Below are 22,764 nucleotides of genomic sequence, written 5' to 3' on the forward strand. Positions count from 1 at the left end.
TATAGATCATAGTATTAAGTCACACACTAACGTGTCTGACATAGTAAGCAAGTGTCCCCACTCCTTACAGTTATTTTACTGCATGGTGACAATACTTGAGACAGGGTGAACCTAACAGATGGAATGAAAGGGCAGTGAAAGTGGAGTCTTCAGGAAAGAATGGCAAATGGAAAATCAGAACAAGATCTCTAAAGCATGTGGAAGAAGAGTAGCAAGAACAGCCATAGTTAAAAAGAACATGTCTGTCCCCTGTATTAATGCCTGCTTACTTAACTGAGCCACTGGACTTCTGCTTTCAGTCATGATGCACAAAGAAATCGAGCACAATATCTGATCCACCACAAGCCTAATAATCTCCACAACTGATCTCTCCTCTTCCAGCTTCCAGTTAAAGAGATTTCTTCCAGTGCAGCAGGAATCGTGTTTGGAACATAGTAAGTATCAGAGTATCATACACACAGTAACACCACAGTGGCTCTTTGCTTTCATTAATCAAAGCTGTTCTCTCCACATATACAAAGCTTGTTTTCTCTGGAGAACAAAGAAGTCACAGCACACTAGGAAGAAACAATAAAGCAAGGAAAAGCAACAACAGCTGGCAGAAACAGAATGTTTTCTTTCCTGCTGGAAGACTAAGAAGTCTCCTGTTTTGCTGCCTCCCGATTCAAAAACAAACACAAAACGTGCTTTCCCCCTCAAACAGCAACAAAGCAAGGCTTAGCTTACCCTCAATCCTGGAACAGGGAGGAGAAGCAACCTCTTTTGAGGGAAGAGGTGCCTGGAGTTGAGAGAAAAGGAAGCTCTATGTTCCTGCCTCATTCTAGCATCATTTCACTGTGTCAATGTGTAAAAATTATTCACTGTATCAACAGTTGTCACCTTGCAGAGAAACTGGCAGCTATAGCACAGCGAGAAGCCTCTGAAGGTGCTGATGCAACTCACTCAGTCACTCTCTGAAGAGCCTCCTGGGTTTCCTCCTGCTAGGAACAAGCTGGCAGCACTCTGAATGAAAACACCAGCCTCTTTATAGCGAGGAGCAGTGTGAAGAAAGGCAGAAGCTGTCAACTTGAAGATTCCAAATAAAGGGTTCTAAACTGTGTCAGTCTCCCTACTTCCAACAATTCAGGACTGATCCAGTTGTAGAAACCTTAATTCTTAAGAAACTTGTTAATCATTTTTGCATGTATTTATTTTATGTATGTAGCTTACCACCAGCTAATGCTCACACAAAGGTACTACTCTCCCACAAGGGAGATCTCTTCTCTAGAGCATCCCACTGTAAGAAACCATCAATACCTTTGTGAAGTAGCAACATTCATTTTCAGATGTTCATAACTTGGCTTGTATTTTGCTGACATAGATCTCTATCTGGATTCAATACAAAAATGTTTACCTTGTCAGGCTTGATAAACTGTTTGAAACACTAAAAAGCGAGAAGAGATCCTAAGTCAGCTTCTCAAGTGTCTTTCACCGAGCCCTTTGCTTCCAACCCGTGAATCACTAGCAGCACCCAGTGGTCACAAGTTAAAGGAGCCGTGGTCATGTCCATCATGAAATGAGATACAGGGAAATGATTTCAAAACAACGTTTGTCAGCTTATTTACACGATTAGCTTGAATTACAGCAGCGCCAGCGTTAACAAAAATTCTCTGAGTGTTATTCTGTAATCCAAGGAACTGCCTGCATCAACCTGGATTCAGCCCCAAGGGCACTTAAAGTAGCCAGGGAATGCCAACACCATAGCTTCTGCTGCAGTGTTCAAAGAACACCAGTAGGAATCTATGTTTCTCACAGGGCTGCAGAGCAACAGGAGAGCTCCCAGAAGCAGCACACCACGTTCACATGGCACACAGGTGCATAACCTGGGCAGCGAGTCCTCACAGAGCCCAAGAGTAACTTTACACAGTGATCCCCCAAGAGAGAGCACTGCATGCTGCTACACCGCTTCAGGAGGAGAAACACAACAAAACTCTGAGCAACTACAGATCAGCTCCTCCTGTTTGCTCCTACTCTGACAGCTTCTCAGGAGAGCAGACTGCAGAATACAGCTAGGAAAAATAGAACATATAAACCAGATTAAAGTATAAAATAGACGAAACAGACAGAAACTCACACAAATTCCCAGCTACTGCTTTTTACTACTGAGAACGAAAAGAAACTAAAGCAAAAGGGAACGACATACAGATACTTTATTGCTCACCTTTTATACAACAGCACACCTTCAGCCATTTTCTTTCACAGCTTGACAATGTTTATGTACACACAAAAAACCCAGCAAGAAGCAGTAAAGAAAAAAAAAGAAACCAAATGACATTAGAACATGAAACTCAGCCAGGCTTTGTTTTCTGCAGCAATAATGAAAGGGCTTCCTCCAGGCAGGAACTAATCTTCCCAGGCCGTAGTGCATTTCTTTAAAAAGACAGCCTCCAAAACAAATTGCCCTAGATTGGCCAAGGCAGTGGTATCCACTTGCAAACAAACCCAGGTTTCAGTCTACCACTTCTTCTAGCTGATCTTAAGTAAAAATTTCATTTGGAGAAGGAGCAATTTGTTTTGGATGGATGCAGGTCAGTTTCAATTGCTATACCTAACTACAGGCCTACAGACGCTATCAGTTCACAAATTAGCTTAGTCTTAAATGCTCCGTTGCAGATGTTGGTGGTGGTCAGTCTTCATTGTTGAGCAGGTGGGGGACAACTTTGTTTAGAAGGAGATAAGGCTACTGAACATGGCATTCACAGTAGAACACACGTAATACATAGAACCTGTTTTGTCAGAGGAAGTTGGCTGTGCCTGCACGCACACAGGCGCCTTTAACACCTTTGTGACTGAAAGGAGAGGTCAAAGCAATACTCAGAACTGGCTTCAGAACATGTAATTGAATGATTTAACTGGGGAGGGGGGGGAAATGCACAAGTTCCATTAGAAAAATTTGATCAGGTCTTAATATTTGTCTAAACCAAAGCAGAAGGCAAAACATAGAAGGTAGTTTCTGAACATAAAAGTGTTTTGTGCAGAGTGAACCAGTCCAACATCTAAAAGCCATGGCTATTAGTTGATGTTTAGGGTAGTGATGATGCATTTAATTCAGACAGGCTGGGGGTGGGTGGAGAGTTGCACTCAATGCAAAACATCCCATCCCAAGAGATTCTATTTGTCATGTACAAACCTTTTCTGACTCAAGCAGCAGTTAAACCAGGCCTCTGAAACTGGGTTTCTATTACGTGAGCTCTGCTGAAGCAAAAGTTTTGAGCATCCTCAACTTGTAAAGTGTCTTCCTTGTCCAAAGCCAGACTGATTATACTGATAACCTCCATGCTGGAAGTGCTGCTCAAACTGCCCCCCTTGATTAAAGTTCTGTCCACCTCTACCCCCCCAGCCTCCTCCTTGACCTCCACGGCCACCCCTCCCACCACGGCCACCCCTCCCTCCTCCACGCCCACCCCCTCGGTCACTGTGGGACCCACCATCTTGGTATCTGTTGTCTTGCTGGTAGCCACCACCACCCCCCCCCACCTTGGTAGCCACTTCCTGAATACATAGTTGACTGGTAGCCACCATAGCCTCCTCCTTGGTAGCCACCACCACCGCCATGGTAGCCACTTGTTTGAAAACCTGTATCTCTGTAGTTGCTCTCCCTGTAGCTGCCATCTTGGTAGCCACCACCGCCACCATCTGTCCAGCCTCCTTGAAGCTTGTTTCCTCTTCCACCTCCTCTGCCACCATGATCATAACCACCACGTCCTCCTCGTCCCCCTCGATCATGGCTTCCTTGTTCATGACCTCCTCGTCCTCCATATGAGGAGTCATAGCCTCCTCTTCCTCCTCGTTCGTGACCCCCATGGTCATAACCTCCTCGTCCTCCATAAGAGGATTCATAGCCACCTCTTCCTCCTCTGCCACCACCTTGCTGTGAACCACCCTCTGGTCTTTTCTGCCACGGTGGCATCTCAGGAGGTGGTGGTTCAATTTCATTGGGCCTTCCTCCTCTGTCAGGCACCCTGCCCATCAGCACCTGTAAAGGCAAAAAGAAAACTGCCAAAGGAGATGTAGCACTTCACAGGAGAGTCACATTTGCTGGTACACACTACAAGCAGCAGCTACTCAAAGGTTCTTACAACAGAGAACTTCATCGAGACAAACTTATGCCTGTTGATTAGTCTCCAACTAACAAAAACTAGATGAAGCTTATCTAGTACTCCAGGTGCAACTAACAAGACAAATCAGGAGATCTGGGTTTTTGCTTGAACAGCAGGCACACCAGTAGAGGCAGCCTCAACAGTCTTTCACTGAACTGTTTACTAGTGCAGACCACACATCTCAAAGAGGCACAACTACAGTGCAACACACTGTCTCCTAACTAGTACTCCCAGTTACTGTAGAAACCATTGGCTTGATGAACAAAGTGACAAGATTGTTGTTCTTTAGCACATGCAAAAACTTGCAAACCAAAACCAGGTGTCAGACAGCACCAACCACAGCTGAGGGAGCTGGGGTTGTTTAGCCTGGAGAAGAGGAGGCTCAGGGGGGGACCTCATTGCTGTCTACAACTACCTGAAGGGAGGCTGTAGCCAGGTGGGAGTTGGCCTCTTCTCCCAGGCAACCAGCAACAGAACAAGGGGACACAGTCTCAAGTTGTGGCAGGGGAAGTCTAGGCTGGATGTTAGGAAGAAGTTCTGGACAGAGAGAGTAAGTGGCATTGGAATGGGCTGCCCAGGGAGGTGGTGGAGTCACCATCCCTGGAGGTGTTGAAGAAAAGCCTGGATGAGGCACTTAGTGCCATGGTCTGGTTGACTGGCTAGGGCTGGGTGCTAGGTTGGACTGGCTGAGCTTGGAGGTCTCTTCCAACCTGGTTGATTCTATGAACTGCAGTTCCCATAATGCATTGATGAATAATATGGAGCACACAAACAACAACTTTCTAATCCTTATTTCCAAAATCCACTTAACCTTTTTAAACAATTAATTACTTATTACCACATTCAAAATGCTTCAATATCCATAACAGAACAAGTCACTTGCCACCAAAGGTACCTTATTAATGGCACATGCACTTTTCTCTCGGATGGACCCACTGCTTGTTCTCATAATCTTTGACAGATCCTGTCGAGCTGCCAAGAGATTTGCCACGGAAACAGTGCACTTAGTAGATAAGAGGGCACGTTTTGGCTGGTAGACTTTAGCCAGTTTTTCTGTTTGACTCTGTTGGAGAGAAGAATAAAAAAAAAAAGTCTGTTATAGGAAAGCAACAGGACACCTCACCAGAAGGGCCAAATCAACACTGACAAACAAGACACTACTGTAAAAGAACAAAAACAAATAAAGACAAACTTAGTGAGAACCACTTTATAAGTAAGAATCACTGCAAGAAAGCTAGCATTTCTCACAGGAATTTCATCCACAGTGCAGGAAATGATGTTTAGACTCATGCCAAGACACTGACCTTCTGACAGATTTAAGACTAACAATATCTATATACATTCAGACTGCATTCCATTGTGTTGGTTTGAGGCTAATTGGAATATTTGAATGGTTATGAGAAGAAAATAATGATGATGTCTGTATCATTCACTGGTTTGCTGAGAGGGATTAAGAAGTCAAAACATAAACAAGGTTCTCTCACTTTTGTCCTGGGACTTTGTCCTATTCCCCTGTTGCCCTATTCCCCTCTCGGTCTGGTCTGTGGCATTCAATCTAATTGCCTCACGTTAACCCCAATCTGCTTTGATATCTCACCTCTAATCTCGGCAATTAACATGTAAGATGTCCTTTGTTTATGTGCGTGCTTCTGAGATAACGGGGGGGGGAAACAGAGATGGGGGTAGCTTTGAGCCCTTCTCTGTCCAGGAGGGAACTGGGATTTCTGTGTTTCTAATTTGAATGTAATTGTAAATACTTGTATATATTGTGTATATATGCTGTAAATAGAGCTTCATCTTACTTCCAAACCACCTGAACTGGTCTGGGTAATGTCAAATAGTGGAGAGGGATCATTCCTAACCCATCACATACTTTCAGGCAGTCAAACACAGAATGGAAGTGTATCACACAGTGATACAAATTACTGCTAACGCCTAAGAGACACTGAAGGTGACACATCTGTGTCCAGCCTCCAGACCTTCTTCACCTCACCCTGACTCACACCCATACCAGTGAAGCTAGCACCACTGTATCTCCAACACCAGAACAAGGCTGTGTTAACACTTTCACAGTTTTCATTCCAGGCAGCTTCTTCACAAAGTCAAGCCATCAAGAGGTACTAAAGCTCTCAAGTGCTTGTTCTAACAGTCCTTTGTTTCACACTGTAGCACCCAAACTAGAAATGAGATCCTGCACATCAACTGTGCTTTCTAGGAATGAGATCCTGCACACCAACTGTGCTTTGTATGCAATCTGTTTTAGTCTGCTACCTTTTGGCATTAACCACACTGGCATTTGATGATTCATGTGTCACAGTTTATCACTAATAAGTCAGTCCCAAATGCTGTCAGCAGCACAATTAACAGTACGTTAGCAGATTTGGTTTAGTCCTAGAAAATACCTGTATTATTTTTTAATCACTCATTTTCCACTATAAAATATAGGAAATAGGGAAAACATGCCATTATTTTTAACAGCAGAATATGTATCACATACTTGGAGAGAACAGATGTCATGGCACAGCCACTTGCACTGTTCAAACACAAATGAACCGCTTAGAACATTACCCTGCCTAGTATCAGTGCCTTAGCAGCTTTTCTCATGTGCATCTGTGGAGTAGTGCTCACATTCTGAGTTAATGAAACCTGACCACTGTAGACAGCACAAAGTAAGTTAAGACATTGTCAACGGGAAGCTGATTTTCTGGCATCACACAAAGTACTTAAAGATTCATGCTATGGTACTAGGAATAGAAATGACTGGATCAGTAACCTCTTCTTTTTCTCTAGTGACCTATTCAACTGTATGTTTTGGCTGTAGTGTACATTTACACGCAGTCTCTCTTCTCAGTTTACACACAGTTTCAAAATCCAACACATCAGTTTTGTTTTATTTTTAAGCTATCTTACATGGTCACAAACTTCTCTAGAAACTCAATCCAGAAGCAGACAGTTTCTGTGGTTATTCTGTATTCATGAAGAATGAAACAATAAAGCAATCTTCCAGAGACACTTAGAATAAAGCATTACCATCGACCAGAACATCAGAGCAAGTTGTTTGTACCTTAGCTCTATCTGACCAGCCGAAGGACTGCACCGTAACATCCAAGCGTTTGACTAAGAGTTTTCTTCGGACTTCATATTCATTGGCTATGGCTTGATTAATTGCTTCAATCTTTTCCTGAAACAAAAATATGCAAACATAACCTATATAGAAAAAATAGTTTATTACCTTAAATAGAAATATGTGGATGGAAGAGATATTAAACAGCATGTGACACCTTCCTGAAGGCTCAAAAGGCTGTCACCCTCACATTCAGCTTTCTACCATTTCTAACAGCACAGCTGTCTGCTTTCCAGAAGGGACTTAGGAACTGCATGCACTGCTGAGTCACTTCTCAGCACCCACTAGGATAGAGGAGCAAACCAGAAAATTCTACATGCAAGAATACATATAAACTCTAGGGAGCAGGGTGTCCTTGCCACCCTAAAAAGTAGTAAGCTTAAGGACAAAGAAAGTGCAAAGATAAAGCACTAGAAGAAAGTAAAGGACTGTAAGAGGATGCTGATTAAAGCAAAATCTGCATACAGACAAGACAACAAGGTGCCCTATCAGGAAAAAACATCACTAAAACCACATCTGGTAGCAGAGTGTTCTAGTCAGAGATGTAGTTGAGCTATGCACCACTAAGAAAAGGATTGAAGCCTGGATGCAGGTAGCCAGTGGGGCCCACTTTAAGCCTCAACACTACAAGGGCTGAAGGAAGCAGAGTAGATGTGGTTCAAACTTTAAGCAAGAGAGACAAAGCAGACTCGTAGACCTGGAGCAGCAGCCACCACAACTTTGTGCTAGTGCAGCACAAGTATCTAACCCAGCCACTATTCTTCTTGAATAGCAGATGCCAAAACACATCTGAAAATGATTGTGGCTCTGCTGCCTGGGTGCACAGCCTCTCCCAGCTTCCACCTGCACACTCACTACTCGTTGGAGAGCAGTCTATTAAGGAAGCAGACTATTCCAACAGGCCAGAAAGAGAGAGGAAATGATCAGAAGACTTCACATGGTGTCACATCTTTCCAGCTCACATCTCAGCAAGGGTGAGTCACACAGTGCTGGCAAAGGAGAGGAAGGCTTAAGCACTCAGGTCAGCCCTACCACTGTACATCTCCTTTAAGCTGGAAAACTTCTGTCTGCATCCAGACATACAGATTTCACAATCCTAAGATAATACCATCAGTTGCTGGACACTTATTGTACCAACATTTATGTTAAGAACTGAAAGAAACTGTCTTATCTTTAGGAAAAGTTGAGCAAAATAATTTGGCAGTGTTATACACAGAATCAAGATGAATAGTTTATATGCCTGAAAATGAGAAACAGGCTCTAATACCTAACAACTACTTACCCAGTGAGCTGGCCCCAGTTGTTTCTTCAATAAAGGTTTTCCAACATGATTAGGTGGAACCTTTGCTAAAGTTTCCTTCAGCTGTTAGGAGACATATAAAACTGTAAGGATTGACTAAAAAAAGATCTTAAAGATTCAAATTACAGGAGAAAACTCCTAGACAGTCATAGATGTGACAGAACAGGCTCCAATACCAAGTTGTTTTCTCTGGAACGGAGAACCAAGCACATTTGGAAAGTAACTCTTTTTATATTTCTAGTGGTCTCTGCTATATAAAAAAGTCAATAAAAGGGACTATAAAGTAAATCTACAGCTAAAATACAAAAACTCCATGAATTTCAGCTCTGTCTGAAAACAAAGATTATTCTACACATCATCTCTTTAACTCAGGAAGAACCCCACACTTGTATCAAACAGTATTTAATACTATGTGAAACAGAACAGGACCTAAAGGAGGACTCCTGTTTATAATCAAAAGGAGAAAATCTTCAATATGAAAATGAAAATTTAACTTCCATTTTAAAAGTCTGGGTACCCCTTAGGTTATCTTTCCCATCCAAAAAACTTATGAGGGGGAAGAAATGGAGTAGCAGTGACAAGAACTTGGATCAAAGTGGGACTGAGCTATGAAAACTTCACTTTTCCACTGCCGCGAGCCACATTTTTCATCTTCCTTGGCTGCTCATTCCAGCAGTTGATTTAATGCACGTAGTGACCTGGTTTTCCAAAGGCACTGAGACCAATTTGTTTAACTTGAAGATTTTAAACCCAAGTGCTTTCAGAAATGCAGAGTCAGCAGTTCATTCAAGTATCCATAGCTTGCTTTGTTAAAGCGTGGCAGACCACTAACAAAAGATAGCCAACTATACAAAGGTTCTACTTCAAGCTGTACAATGTGCATGCAGAGTAAAAGGTGGTCTGATTTTCACATGTTAGACACTGCCTTTCTAAAACTGGCTTTTTAAAATCAGGAACATCTTAGAGTGATCACTTGTTGTAACTACAATCTTACAGAGTGAGAATTTTACTCTTGACTGTGGTGTTTACGTTTTCACACTTTGCTCACCTCTGTGATACTTTCTCATTTATGAAGTGAAATAAATTTTTCAGTTATTAGGCAGCACTGCTTTCTATTTCTCAGATTCTACCAATAACTGAAGTCTAGTTGACTGGCTAGGGCTGGGGGATAGGTTGGACTGGATGATCTTGGAGGTCTCTTCCAACCTGGTTGATTCTATGAATCTATTTGGACTATAAGCATCAGAGCTATGTACAATTTCAAACATATCTATAGGTTAAATGTTTCTGCTGTATTTTTTTCAGTATAACCACCCATGGTTATAAATAATGGAGGTAACATCCATTTAACCTTGCAAGACAATGTAGAAGAAAAAAAGTCAACGAGTAAAACAGAATTCCTACATCGTGATCTACTTTAGACTCTGCATTTTTATAGTCTCTTTCACCAACAAACCTTGCTAGTGTTGTTCACTGTTATAGTTTCTACCTTTACAGAGAATGGAAGCACAGATTTCTTATGGGTCAAACTATTTAATGCCCATGACAATGTCAACATTGGAAAACAAACTGTTTCCATTCTACATCTTGGACTCCTGCTGTAAAACCATCCTCCTTCTCTTAAACAAACCAGTTCAAACAGACTTCTTGCAAAAAAAGAAGCACTATTTTCGATTGCTTGGACTTGTTCATCTACAATGTAACTAAAAAACTTCTGGGAAAACATGATGAGGAGCTTTGTAATTCTCTCTCTTCTATAAAAGTTCATGAAAGGTTTTCCTCTGCTCTTCCCTTCCTGCAAGTTGCTTAATGTCATTTTAAAACTTTCTGTCCCCCCACCTTTGGTCTGTGCACTGGACAGTCCATGCCACTTCATTTCTCTGCTTTAGAAATATTGCTCTGAAGTAAATTTCTTTTTGACAACTCCCAAACACAATAACCTGGAGAAACATACATGTAAAAGAAAAAAAAAATAAATGGAACCACAAGAACTGAAGCAGCCCTAGAGAAAATGTCTAAACCTGATTTGATCTGCAACAGCTCCTTTTAACTTTAGCATTTTTAAAAGAGTGTGCTTCCATAAAAGTTTCTTTAGGTGTATTTCTTGGAATACCTTACTCCTTAGCATTCTTCCTGAGGCCTAAACTCAGCATTTCCCACGTCTTCCACAACAGGAGATGACACTAAAATCTAGAGTGGAGTAACCAATACCTCAGCCAGAAGGCAATGACAGCAGTAGTCCCTGACCTCATGCCTGGGCGTGGAAAAAGCCTTTCATTTTCAAAACGCTGACTCTCGGCATGCTCAGTAAACCATGCTAACTCTTCTTCACAATTCAAACACGGGGGTTTCACAAGAGGTAAATATCTTCATGGCAGCAGAACTGGGGTTTATCACAACAGCAATATCTTAAATAGTCTATTTTGGTTTCTTTTGGCTCTTACTTTTTTTTCAATTCCACTGAAGAACTGGAACATCGTTATGTTGGCTGGAGGCTTGGACATGCCTAAAGCAATGCATATGCCTTTTAGCTCCTGAAAGACTTCACTGCCACCTCCTTCCTGTGCTTTTTTAGGAGGGGCGTTCACACACAGCATTCTGGCAGCTTCCAGTTCTGAGATGAGGTATGCTGGGGTAAGAAAAATTAGATTTCAGCATCACATACAGCCAAGTTAAATTATTTTAGTACCAACAAGAATCCAAGTGGCTACAATCAACAAATGTGCACATGAACTGTTTTAGAAAGAATGAGGACTGTAAATTTTGGTATCCACAGAACATTCATATTTCTAATAATCACTGAGACCAAGGCTAGAAACAACAAACAGGGGAAACTTTTAGTACAACCAGTTAAAACCTGGGGGAAAAAAAAAAATCCCTGATTCCAACAGGTATTAATCACAGAGTTCAAGAGAGCACAGCTCTTTTTCTTCAGGCTTTGCCCAGCAAAGACAGGAGACTAGGAACATGGAAACAAGCACGATGAAGGACTAGAACACATGCTTAAAGCTAGACAAGAGAGCACTCCCTGAAGATCTAGGAAACAAAGCAAGGAAATGAGTAGACACAAGTGAAATGTTAGATGAATATCCTCTACTTCCCCAAGCAAGATGCAGAGTGGAAAAATAACAGCACTTTTAAAAGCACGAGTAAGAATTCAGGTCTATGACAACTACAGAAAAGGAAGCAGTAACTGATAAAAGAGAAGCTAGGATGCTCACAGTCTTTTTCATCATGCTGAGTGACCATAACACTAATGAAAATAAGGACTGCAGAATACATACAGCACTGATAAAGACAGACTTGTGAGCAGGGATGTAAACCCATGGCTGCACAAATGCAGCTTACAACCTGTAAAACTGAGACAGGTCAAAAGACTTAAAAATCACAGCAGTTTAATAATCTCCAGAATTTCTTCTAGCTCTCTAGAATATTGTCCAGTAAAGATAAAGAACATATAAACTACACAATTCTTAACATTGGTGAAGCAGTGAAAAATTCTCTGCAAGTTCCTTCAGTGGTACTTTATATAGATTTTTCTTACATTCAACTTTCAATTATTTAAACCTTGTAAGGACCTCATGAAAGGAAAACCAGCAGAAGAATTTTGTTTCAGAGATCCCATTCAAGCTACCTTCAGCCTCCTCTAACAAAAACTGAAATTTAAGTCCATTACTGTAAGACATGTGTTCTCCAGACAGTAATTCTTTTTTTGCAGATGATTTCCAAAACAACCTGAAATTTTTTTAGCAGATGCCAGTACTTAACATTGTACTCTAGTGATGCTGTGCACCAGGACGATCCTGACTACTCATGTTTATTTGGTCATTTCCTCTCCCAGCAATGCTGCTACATCTTTGACTGACATAAACTGTGCTGCATTTTGTTAAAATGCAAAATAACCTGGTATTCCATCAAAGAAAGTTACTCTGTTCAGAAAACAAACGTGATTTTATGTCTCATGTAATACAAGACACCTAATAATTTATCTTAATGTAGGTAAAGAAAGCTATGCAACTATCGTGGTGCACAAAAAAGAAGTCTGCTATTTCAATTCCCTATCTGACAGTAAACATATTGCTCCTGCCAGATGGGATACCAGAGCTCAGCTTCTGAACATGTCCTTGTGCTACCAAAGAATACATCAGTGAGGACTGCTGGGATAAACTGTGTGCCATAGGCAAGCCAAATTTATTGAACAGCTTGGCTTATAGAGAACAAGCTAAAGGGCAGATTGTGACAGCCATAGAGCTGTACAACAATTAGCTCACTTTATCTTACGTTTCTGAACACACTATCAAAAGAAAATCAGATTAAGTCTTATTATTCATCTTTCTCCTACTGCTGAAATACAGGAAGTTTGTATAAAGTTCTTACACCTCAGGCTGAGGGCAGAACTAAATTCCTGTTTTGAAAAGCTAAAGAATCAGCAGTGGTTGAGGAACCAAACAAAACACATTTATTTTGGAGTTAATATCCAGATTAAAATTGGTGTTGTAACTTCTAACTCAGACACTTCAACAATTATTTTTTTTATCAGGAATTAACATCACATACTTTTGCCAAATTGAAACGTTCCATCTTTCCCATTAGCATTTCCTAAGCAGGAATTTAGGAATGGAGGTCTGCTGGGTGGAAAAGGAGAGGAAGGACATCACTGTTGCTATTGCTAATTTAACCAGCAGAAAACAATGTTGAAGCTATTTACTAAGAGAGATCATCAAAGGAATTGGGAGTACTTTAGGGCTGAAAATGGAAGATGCATTTGGTGTTTGTGGTCATTTTTACAACCCTGCTAAACAAAGCTCAGTGGCTAAGTCCTGGCAGAAGTCTTCAAATTATTCCCTCTTCAGAGCACCTTTGAAAACTAATAGGACAGGCTTTTTGCTAGTGAATGTGAAGAAGGTTAATACTTAGAACATTTTCTACTATATATTGGCTACAGAGAGATTAATTTATGAAACCCAAAAGTATAACACCCTGACAGTGTAAATCACCAGGAAAAAGAATTCCTAATTTGAGGTAATTGATTTTATACACTGTAGTAAACAGAACTCATTAAGAAACAATAGTATGATTCCTGCACAAAACCAGATTTGCTTGCAAGCACTGTCTTAACTTACTAAGCAGCAAGAGACAGTTCTTCTGATTATGAAGGCGTTTTGTTACATCTCCTGATGTTAATGATGTGTATGGACAGTTCATTTCAGCCAGCAACCCACTCATTTCGAGTTGAAATTCTTCTGCTTCACTGGGACCTTAGAAGGGAAAAAGAAAGAACAACTTGTTCATGGCCAATATATGTATCTCTGGTTGTAATTAGAATAACTAGCTACTTTAAAGAAAAAAAGTATATGATGCTTTGCTTCAGTTGCCATTTAACATTAAACCCCTGGTCTTAATAGAGGCCAAATTAATTATTTGGGTTTCCTAAAAACACAGCACAACCTGTTTGGAGCCACAATATTCCTCACTGGAAAATTACACTTCACTAACAGCTTTTCCCAGCTACTCCAGAGCCACTGGCAAAATCTCCAAAGAAAAGTGACATTAAAATCTACCAATTTTACAGGAGTTTAAGTATCAACTAACCCTTTCCACTCAAAATGTACTAGATAGTTCTAGTAACATCATGAATAACACTGTTTGTGTGCTCTTGCTTTTGCTCCTTCTCTCTGTAAGCTCACACTGGTCAACTGACCTTATTTCACAACAATAGCCTTACTTATTCTTTAAGTCATGTAGACCAAAGCTTAGACTGGCATTTATTTCAGAAATTAGTAAAACTCATTTGAATAGTGATTAACAAGAGGCAACTCATTACCTCTCTTTTACGTCACTCTTGAAAAGTGACTTCAACACACAGTGTCTACTATAAGCTCAAGTCACACAACATGAATGTAGGACTTGATGCAGATAAAATGTTTCTATCACTGTGTTTCAACAAGTGTTAGAACACTTCTGGATTGTATTTTTATACAAAAGATATAGTAGGAGCCTCATACTTCCAGAAGCAAGATCCTCTACTGTTAACAAAGGAAGTTGAATACACTCAAAGAAGAAAGAACATAGAATCATAGAATCAACGAGGTTGGAAGAGACCTCCAAGCTCAGCCAGTCCAACCTAGCACCCAGCCCTAGCCACTCAACCAGACCATGGCACTAAGTGCCTCATCCAGGCTTTGCTTCAACACCTCCAGGGACGGGGACTCCACCACCTCCCTGGGCAGCCCATTCCAATGCCAATCACTCTCTCTGACAACAACTTCCTCCTAACATCCAGCCTAGACTTCCCCCGGCACAACTTGAGGCTGTGTCCCCTTATTCTGTTGCTGGGTGCCTGGGAGAAGAGGCCACCCCTCACCTGGCTACAACCTCCCTTCAGGTAGTTGTAGACAGCAATGAGCTCTGCCCTGAGCTGGAGGAAAAGAACAGATGTTGAGGTTAAAAGCAGAGATCTTCCAATATACTCAGTGGCCAAAGATAAGTTTACAAAGACATTAGGAGTTAAGACAGTAGATATTCAGAAGTATAGCTTACCCTATTGGGTGAACAATTTCATCTCTAGAATTAACCAAAAGCCATTAAAAAAAAAACCCTAAGGTGTGCTTCCTCCATCAAAACAATAAATAAGTATTCCAAGGCTCCTTCTCACAGTGTCTCTCAGTAAAGTAATGAACAATAAAAACAAACTATTGTTACTGTAGTCATGTTTCCTTGGGCAGTAGGTATTTCTTAAATCAATTACAAACAGAAGTGTTGAAATAGAAGCAGCCTCACGATCTAATTGAAAGAAAAAAATCCACACTGATGTTTTCATAAACCCATGCAAGAACTTAACACCAAACCACTCCACGACTGAACAACTGAAAGAAAAAGCTAGTTTCAGAAGGACTGTCTGATCCTCACTATTATTTCAACCTCTACTGGCCACTCATCAGCCAAGCCTGAGGTGGAAAATATCCAAAAACTGCCAGCCTGTAGACAATCCTCCCTGACAGAGCAGATTCAGCAATGGTTAGTCCACATGTTTTTGGCATGCAGGAATACACACTAAGTGCACACTTGTGCTAGGGTTATAGCTACTTACTGTTTGTTGCCTGCACATTCTCCTCGAGTTTGCAGAACAGCCGTAACTCCGACACCAACCAAGCACAAAGTTTGGTGAATTCAGGGGAGCTGGCTCCACTGGAGACTGCCTGAGTCAGCGCTTTGTCATCTAACAATGGACCTTTGTAACTGGCAAGTCAAACAAAAGCACAGTTTAGTAAAGTTTGCTGTGGTTGATGTCCTGTGATAAATTTATTGTATGCTAGAAACATATTGAAAGCTACACTGCCATCACAGCTGCAATACTGAACACCTAAGCCAGTAGGATTTCTGCACTGAACTGTAAGAAAAAATACACTGAGAACAGAAGTAAACTCAGCAATTCTATGCACATTAGCTTGCTGCCAAAGAGATAGTGCCACAAAATATTATTGTTAAAGTTTTCCTCCTGGAGAATGTTACCATGGAAAGTGGCAACTTCCCTGCTTCTCTCTCTTGAAGGTGTTACTTTCCTATAGACCTAAGGCATCTGCAGTTTCAAAGCATCATTCTTCAGCAGTTGTTTTGCACCAAGTTGAATAACTGCTCCTGAACTAGAGCATCTTTTCTGCAAAACAATTATCTGCAAACCAATCTTCTCCAACAGTCACAAGAAATGCAATGAATTCTTCACATGAGAAAAACTAAGCCAAAATCAAGCCTACTGCAAGAAAGCTTAAGTCCATAGATCAGGCCTCAGAAGACAGTTTTCATAACACCTGTGTACCGAGAGAAGGCATCTGTGAGCAGAGAGGAAACTGCCTTATTAGCTAGGTAGGAGCACAAAGTCAGAGCTGACAAGAAAAAATGTACCACATTATTCTGATATACTGCACTGAGTCTAAACAACTCTTGGCAAACATCAAGAAGTAAAAAAAACAACCACCAAACCCTCTCTCAAAGAGCAAATTAAAATGTTGCTCTCCACATTTTGTTCTTGTGTTTAACATCACTTACAAAAGATTTGGCCTTCACTCTAACAGCTTGCTACTTTATCCAACCACAATGAAAAAGCCACACACAGAAATATCTTTTACCTCACAGAGCACCTCGATTAGTGACATACCAGCAGCTGGTGGGAAGCTGTAATCTGATCTACTACAATCCTACTACATTGTTACAGTAGGGTAAACAATTCCAACCAACTAATCAGAGCAAGTTTCAGTCCATTTGCACAGCTGTTTCAGACCTATATGCATATAGGAACATCTGGGACTCAGAACAGAAACATCCAGCTACAGACTAATGCAGAAGAGAAGTGATGACAAGCCTTTTTGCCTTGTCAGGAGCTGGATTTAAGTCACTGGTCTTGCCTGAAGGCTCTTCTCTAGAATTTTTCTTTGACAGATATGACATCTTGGCTGTGTTTTCCCTGACAACTAAGCTTCAGCTGCGTGCCTATTAAAACAACTCAGACATTCCTGATTGCAAGTAGCTTTCCCCTTCCATTCCTGCCAGTGGCACGCGTTCTCATGTTTCACTCCTCTTTTGGTAACATTATGCTGTCCAAGTTGTTTGCAACTTCAGTAGTTCATGAAACTGACTTACAAGGCAAAAGGCCACTACTTGAGCACAGAACCAGAAAGAAACAAGTACTTAACATGCTATGCTTTTGGGAAAAAAACAAAAGCATCATATAGCAGAAATGTCTTCAGTATCTGGGTATCTGGTTAGATCCTGAAGAGAAATAAGATGAACTGTAATGGATCACTGCCAAGCCTTAAAACTCCACTAAAACACCCCTGTCTTCCCAGACAAGGAAACAGAAGCCATTTAGTCACATGGAAGACAACTTCCTATCCCAGCTGTTACGTGAACCTACCGGGGGGCAGCCCTGCTTGACCTGCTGCTCACAAATAGAGAGGGGCTGGTAGGGGATGTGGTGGTCGGAGGCTGCCTGGGGTCCAGTGACCATGAAATTATAGAGTTTTCAATACGTGGAGAAACCAGGAGGGGCATCAACAGAACCTCCATGCTGGACTGCCCAAGGGCAGACTGCAGCCTATTTAAGGAACTAACTCAGAAAGTTCCTTGGGAAATAGCCCTTGAAAACAAAGGGGTCCAGGCAGGTTGGAGCTGCTTCAAGAGAGAACTCCTGAAGGCACAGGAGCAGGCAGTGCCACTGAGCCGGAAGATGAGCAGAGGAGGGAGGCAGCCAGGCTGGATGGGCAGGGAGCTGCTGAAGGAATTAAAGATTAAAAAGAGAGTGTATCACCTTTGGAGGAGAGGGGAGGTGTCCCAGGAGAAGTTCAAGGAAATTGTTAGGTCTTGTAGAGGAAAAATTAGAGAGGCAAAAGCCCACTTGGAGCTCAGGCTGGCCACGGCTGTCAAGGAAAATAAAAAGTGTTTCTTTAAATATCTGAATGGCAGAGAAGGGCCAAGGACAACCTCCAGTCCTTGTTAGATAGAGAGGGGAACATAGTGACAAAGGATGAGGAAAAGGCAGAGGTGCTTAACACCTTCTTTGCCTCAATCTTCACTAGTGGGACAGGTTGTCTCCAGGACAGCTGGACTCCTGAAGTGGTGGATGGAGTCAGGGACCAGTACAGTCCCCCTCTAATCCATGAGGAAGCAGTAAGGGACCTGCTGAGCCACTTGGATCCTCACAAGTCCATGGGACAGGATGGGATCCACCCTAGGGTGCTGAGAGAGCTGGCAGCTGAGCTGGCCAAGCCACTCTCCATCATTTATCAGCAGTCCTGGCTCACTGGAGAGGTCCCTGAAGACTGGAAGCTGCCAATGTGATACCCATTCACAAGAAGGGTCGTAAGGAGGAGCCAGAAAACTACAGACCTGTGAGCCTGACCTCAGTGCCAGGCAAGGTGATGGAACAGGTCATCTTGGGTGCCATCACCAAAGCACTTACAGGATGGCCAAGGGATCAGGCCCAGCCAGCATGGGTTTAGGAAGGGCAGGTCCTGCCTCACCAACCTGATCTCCTTTTATGATCAGGTTCCTGCCTGGTGAATGTGGGGAAGGCTGTGGATGTAGTCTACTTGGACTTCAGCAAAGCCTTTGACACAGTCTGCCACAAGAAGCTCCTAGCCAAGCTGGCAGCTCATGGTTTGGACAGATTCACTCTGTGCTGGATCAAGAACTGGCTGGATCAAGAACTGGCTGGATGGCAGAGCCCAGAGAGTGGTGGTGAATGGTGCCACATCCAGTTGGCAGCTGTCACCAGTGGTGTTCCCCAGGGATCAGTGCTGGGCCCAGTCCTGTTCAATATCTTTATTGATGACCTGGACGAGGGGATTGAGTCCAGCATCAGTAAGTTTGCAGATGACACCAAGCTAGGAGCAGGTGTTGATCTGTTGGAAGGTAGGAGAGCCCTGCAGAGGGACCTGGCCAGGCTGGATGGGTGGGCAGAGGCCAATGGGATGAGATTGAACAAGGCCAAGTGCAGGATTCTGCACTTTGGCCACCACAATCCCAAGCAGCACTACAGGCTGGGGACTGAGTGGCTGAGAGCAGCCAGGAAGAAAGGGACCTGGGGGTACTGATAGATAGTAGGCTGAAGATGAGCCAGCAGTGTGCCCAGGTGGCCAAGAGAGCCAATGGCATCCTGGCCTGGATCAGGAACAGTGTGGCCAGTAGGATGAGGGAGGTTATTCTGCCCCTGTACTCAGCACTGATCAGGCCACACCTTGAGTACTGTGTCCAGTTCTGGGCCTCTCAATTCAAGAAAGATGTTGAGGTGCTGGAACATGTCCAGAGAAGGGCAACAAAGCTGGTGAGGGGCCTGGAACACAAATCCTATGAGGAGAGGCTGAGGGAGCTGGGGGTGTGCAGCCTGGAGAAGAGGAGGCTCAGGGGTGATCTTATTACTGTCTACAACTACCTGAAGGAAGATTGTAGCCAGGTGGGGGTTGGTCTCTTCTGCCAGGCAACCAGCAATAGAACAAGGGGACACAGTCTCAAGTTGTGCCAGGGTAGGTATAGGCTGGATGTTAGGAGGAAGTTCTTCACAGAGAGAGTGATTGGCATTGGAATGGGCTGCCCAGGGAGGTGGTGGAGGCACCGTCCCTGGAAGTGCTGAAGCAAAGCCTGGATGAGGCACTTAGTGCCATGGTCTGGTTGACTGGCTAGGGCTGGGTGCTAGGTTGGACTGGCTGATCTTGGAGGTCTGTTTCAACCTGGTTGATTCTATGATTCTCTGCAGCAGCTTTTCCAGTTGTTGAGAACACTGCTGAAGCACCATGTCTTTCGTCCTCCAAATCTTCTTTTCAACCACTGTTGCAAATCTTGCTTGATATGACTTATTTTGTAATGTGCTTGCATTGTTTCCTTATTTCAAAAGCCAGTGGCAATACTCTGTCTATGATTACACTGATAAGGAGCAAAACTGTCCTTCAAGCCACTAACATCCTGACACACAGCACAAAAAAAAAGTGATCACAGTACAGTGTGTCATGGCAGAGACCTTTTCACATTTCAGTCAGAGAAATACTTGCCCAAGCAGAAGCCTATCTGTCAAGCTTTGGAGCTCTCATCACCAACTGACCCTGGAAACACGATCTTTGTTGGTGCACAGTGCCTCTAACCACCAAGTGATTCAGGGGAACGTGGCCACTGTGAGTAAATAGAACTCTCTGCATAAGAGGCTGGTGCTATGCAGCAAAGCACAGCAAAAGTGTGCCTACCTCTTTGCTGAGCTCTCAGCAGCTTACAGACATGCAAGCTTACAACAAAGCACCTTCTCCTTGCTCTGGCTTTCATGTTTATATAACCTTTAAAGACGCCATCAGAGAAACAGGCTTCAACAACAAAAGTGTCCTGAGATCTATTCTATTTTTAAGAAGTGAAGGGGAAGAACATACTGCAACTTCCAAGCTTTTTGCAGTCTATAATTTTTGCCTGAATACAAAACCTAAAAGTTGCTTTTTTCTCCCGAACTCTCTGCAGAGCTTTCTTTGTCCCTCCCTCCCCCTCCGCTAGGACTGCTCTATTGAACAGAGACGTTACCGATATAACAGCATCGCAAGACTGAAGGTGATCAGCAGGCAGCAAGAGACAAAACGTTCGCAAAGGCCGAGCAGCTGAAGACCTGCCTGTTTGACTCAGTGCTTTTCTCCACGTCCAGTCGGCACTACCATTAGCCTCGCCATGGAGGCGGCACCTCAGCTCTGATGAGACGGCACCATTCCAGCTGTTGGCCCAAGCGCAGCTTTGCCCCAGGTCACACCGCTTTAGGGGGACACGGGCCCCTCCTGTCCGAGGCGGACAACAACGCCTCCTGCGCCACGGGTCCACACACTGGCCACTCTCCTGCTCCCGGCTCACACTGGCGGCCTGAAGACGCCATGGCCCCGTCACTGGCCTCCAAGTTGCCCTTCCCTTCAGACCCCACCAGCCCCGCAACAGGGCGCACTTGGCCCCAGGCACCTACCCCAGGTCCTCCAGCGACTCCAGCACATCGTTTTCTAGAAGCTCAAACTCCATCCTGCGACGGGGCACGGGGGATGAACCTGCGCGACAGCGGGACTCAGTGCTTCCGAAACCGGCAGCCCCACCGCCCGGCACCCGCTCTCCCCGAGCCCGGCCCTGCGGGGCCCCAGCGGCCACACCCGGCCCCTGCCTTGCGGCGTAGGGAGCGTGCGGAGCTCCCGGTGAACACCCTGCCCAGCACGGCCCGTCCCCGCCCCGGCGGCCCCACGCACACTGCTCACACGCTCCTGCGCCGCCGACTGCCGGGCTGGCATGTCAGGGCGGGGAGGGAAAGAGCAGCAAGCCCCCGGCCTGACCCCTCACCAGGCGTCTCTCGGGCTGCCCCGCCGCTTTGCCTGACCGGCACTGCCGCCTTTCGCGGGGCTTCTCTCCTGCTCATGGCGCCAGACAGTGCTACTACACGCACTGAGCGGTGCGAGGGCAGATGCCAGGGTATTTGTGTGGGGAGGAGGTGGAGAGGAGCAAAGACTCCCGGGTTTGCGTTCAGGCAGAGCTCTGGGCGCGCCCCGCGCAGGACGCACCGCCCTGCCCCGCCTGCCGGGAGCCCGCTCCGGAGGGCGCCGCGGTGAGCGTACCGCCGGGAGGCGCTGGGGGACGGTGCGCCAGAAGGGCCACACTGCAGCGGCGTACGAGTGCTTCACTCGTCTGGAGGACCCCTCTGCACCACCGGGGCCACAAGCCCCAGCATGCCGCGGGGCTGGCGGGGCCCTCCGCGGCCGCCGTAGAGGCGCCGGGGCTGGCGGGGCTGGCGGCGAGTGGCGCGGCTCCGCAGCAAGTAGTGTTAGCGAATTGCAGTCGCTGCTGCCGCCGTCTCGTCTCTCGCTGCGCCGGTTTGCGCCGACCGAAGCGGCTCGGAGGCCTGTGCCCGTTCCCCGGCTGCAGCAGTGCCTGTGTCCTGCTGCTGGTGCGACTTCTGAGGACGCTGAGGCAGTGCTGGCCGTGCCAGATGCTGCCCGGCTTAGCGCCAGCCCAGGCACTCCTCTGGGCAATGCTCCGGAAGCTTTACTTTTCTCCCCCCGCAGGCTGAGAGGCTAGTGGCACACTGGTTCAGGTGTCCCTGCCGGCATTTTCGGACAGGAAAGCCACGCACGTGAAGAGATGGGTTACTAAAAGTAGGAGACTCTGTTGTATATCACCATGCTTGCTCCTTCTGGTTCTCTGAGGCAGCACTGCCGCATTGCCTGGGGCGCAGCAGTCCTGCGGAAAGCACATCAGCACTATAAAGGAAGCGTGGCTGCAAGAGCAGAGCAAGTTGTGACAGCCAGGCCGTGTCAGGGAAATCCAAAAGCTCTCGTTAAAAAACAATGCCAGTCTGTCACCGTCAGTAAGTTGATTCTCTAACGAGCAAGTCCGGGTTTGCCTGTACTTAGTCACTGTCCCTGGCAAACAGAGAGGAAAACTGTAGTCAAGTAAAGAGGGACCTTGTAGTCTTGAAGGACAGCAAAACAGTGTCTCAGACAGATCTACTATTAAAGACAGATCAATCTGTACATCGAGGGGGAAAATACCTCTTGAAAACCTGATGTGAAGAGAAAATAAAAAGGCCATTCCTGTCTCTTTGTAGACCATTTCAATTAAAACAAACAAACCCGAACCAAAACAGCCAACAGAAACTGAGTAAGGGACATGCAAGCTGCCGTGTCGCTGTTGGGCTAAAGTTGGCTGTG

The 22,764-nt window shown here is 44.4% G+C and overlaps 1 protein-coding gene across 1 annotated transcript; it reads right to left on the reverse strand.

The window, feature by feature from the left end:
• Nucleotides 1–2,171: 2,171 nt before the first annotated feature.
• On the reverse strand, nucleotides 2,172–21,476 carry FAM98A (family with sequence similarity 98 member A). The gene is given in 10 exon segments (XM_064158765.1): nucleotides 2,172–3,504; nucleotides 3,506–4,015; nucleotides 5,035–5,202; nucleotides 7,204–7,320; nucleotides 8,546–8,626; nucleotides 11,008–11,192; nucleotides 13,687–13,821; nucleotides 15,654–15,802; nucleotides 21,039–21,117; nucleotides 21,401–21,476. Coding segments are annotated over 10 exon segments (1,746 nt in total). The 3' UTR covers nucleotides 2,172–3,258.
• Nucleotides 21,477–22,764: the final 1,288 nt, after the last annotated feature.

Source organism: Pogoniulus pusillus, chromosome 18, assembly GCF_015220805.1.
Source record: "Pogoniulus pusillus isolate bPogPus1 chromosome 18, bPogPus1.pri, whole genome shotgun sequence".
In the NCBI taxonomy this organism is placed as follows: domain Eukaryota; kingdom Metazoa; phylum Chordata; class Aves; order Piciformes; family Lybiidae; genus Pogoniulus; species Pogoniulus pusillus.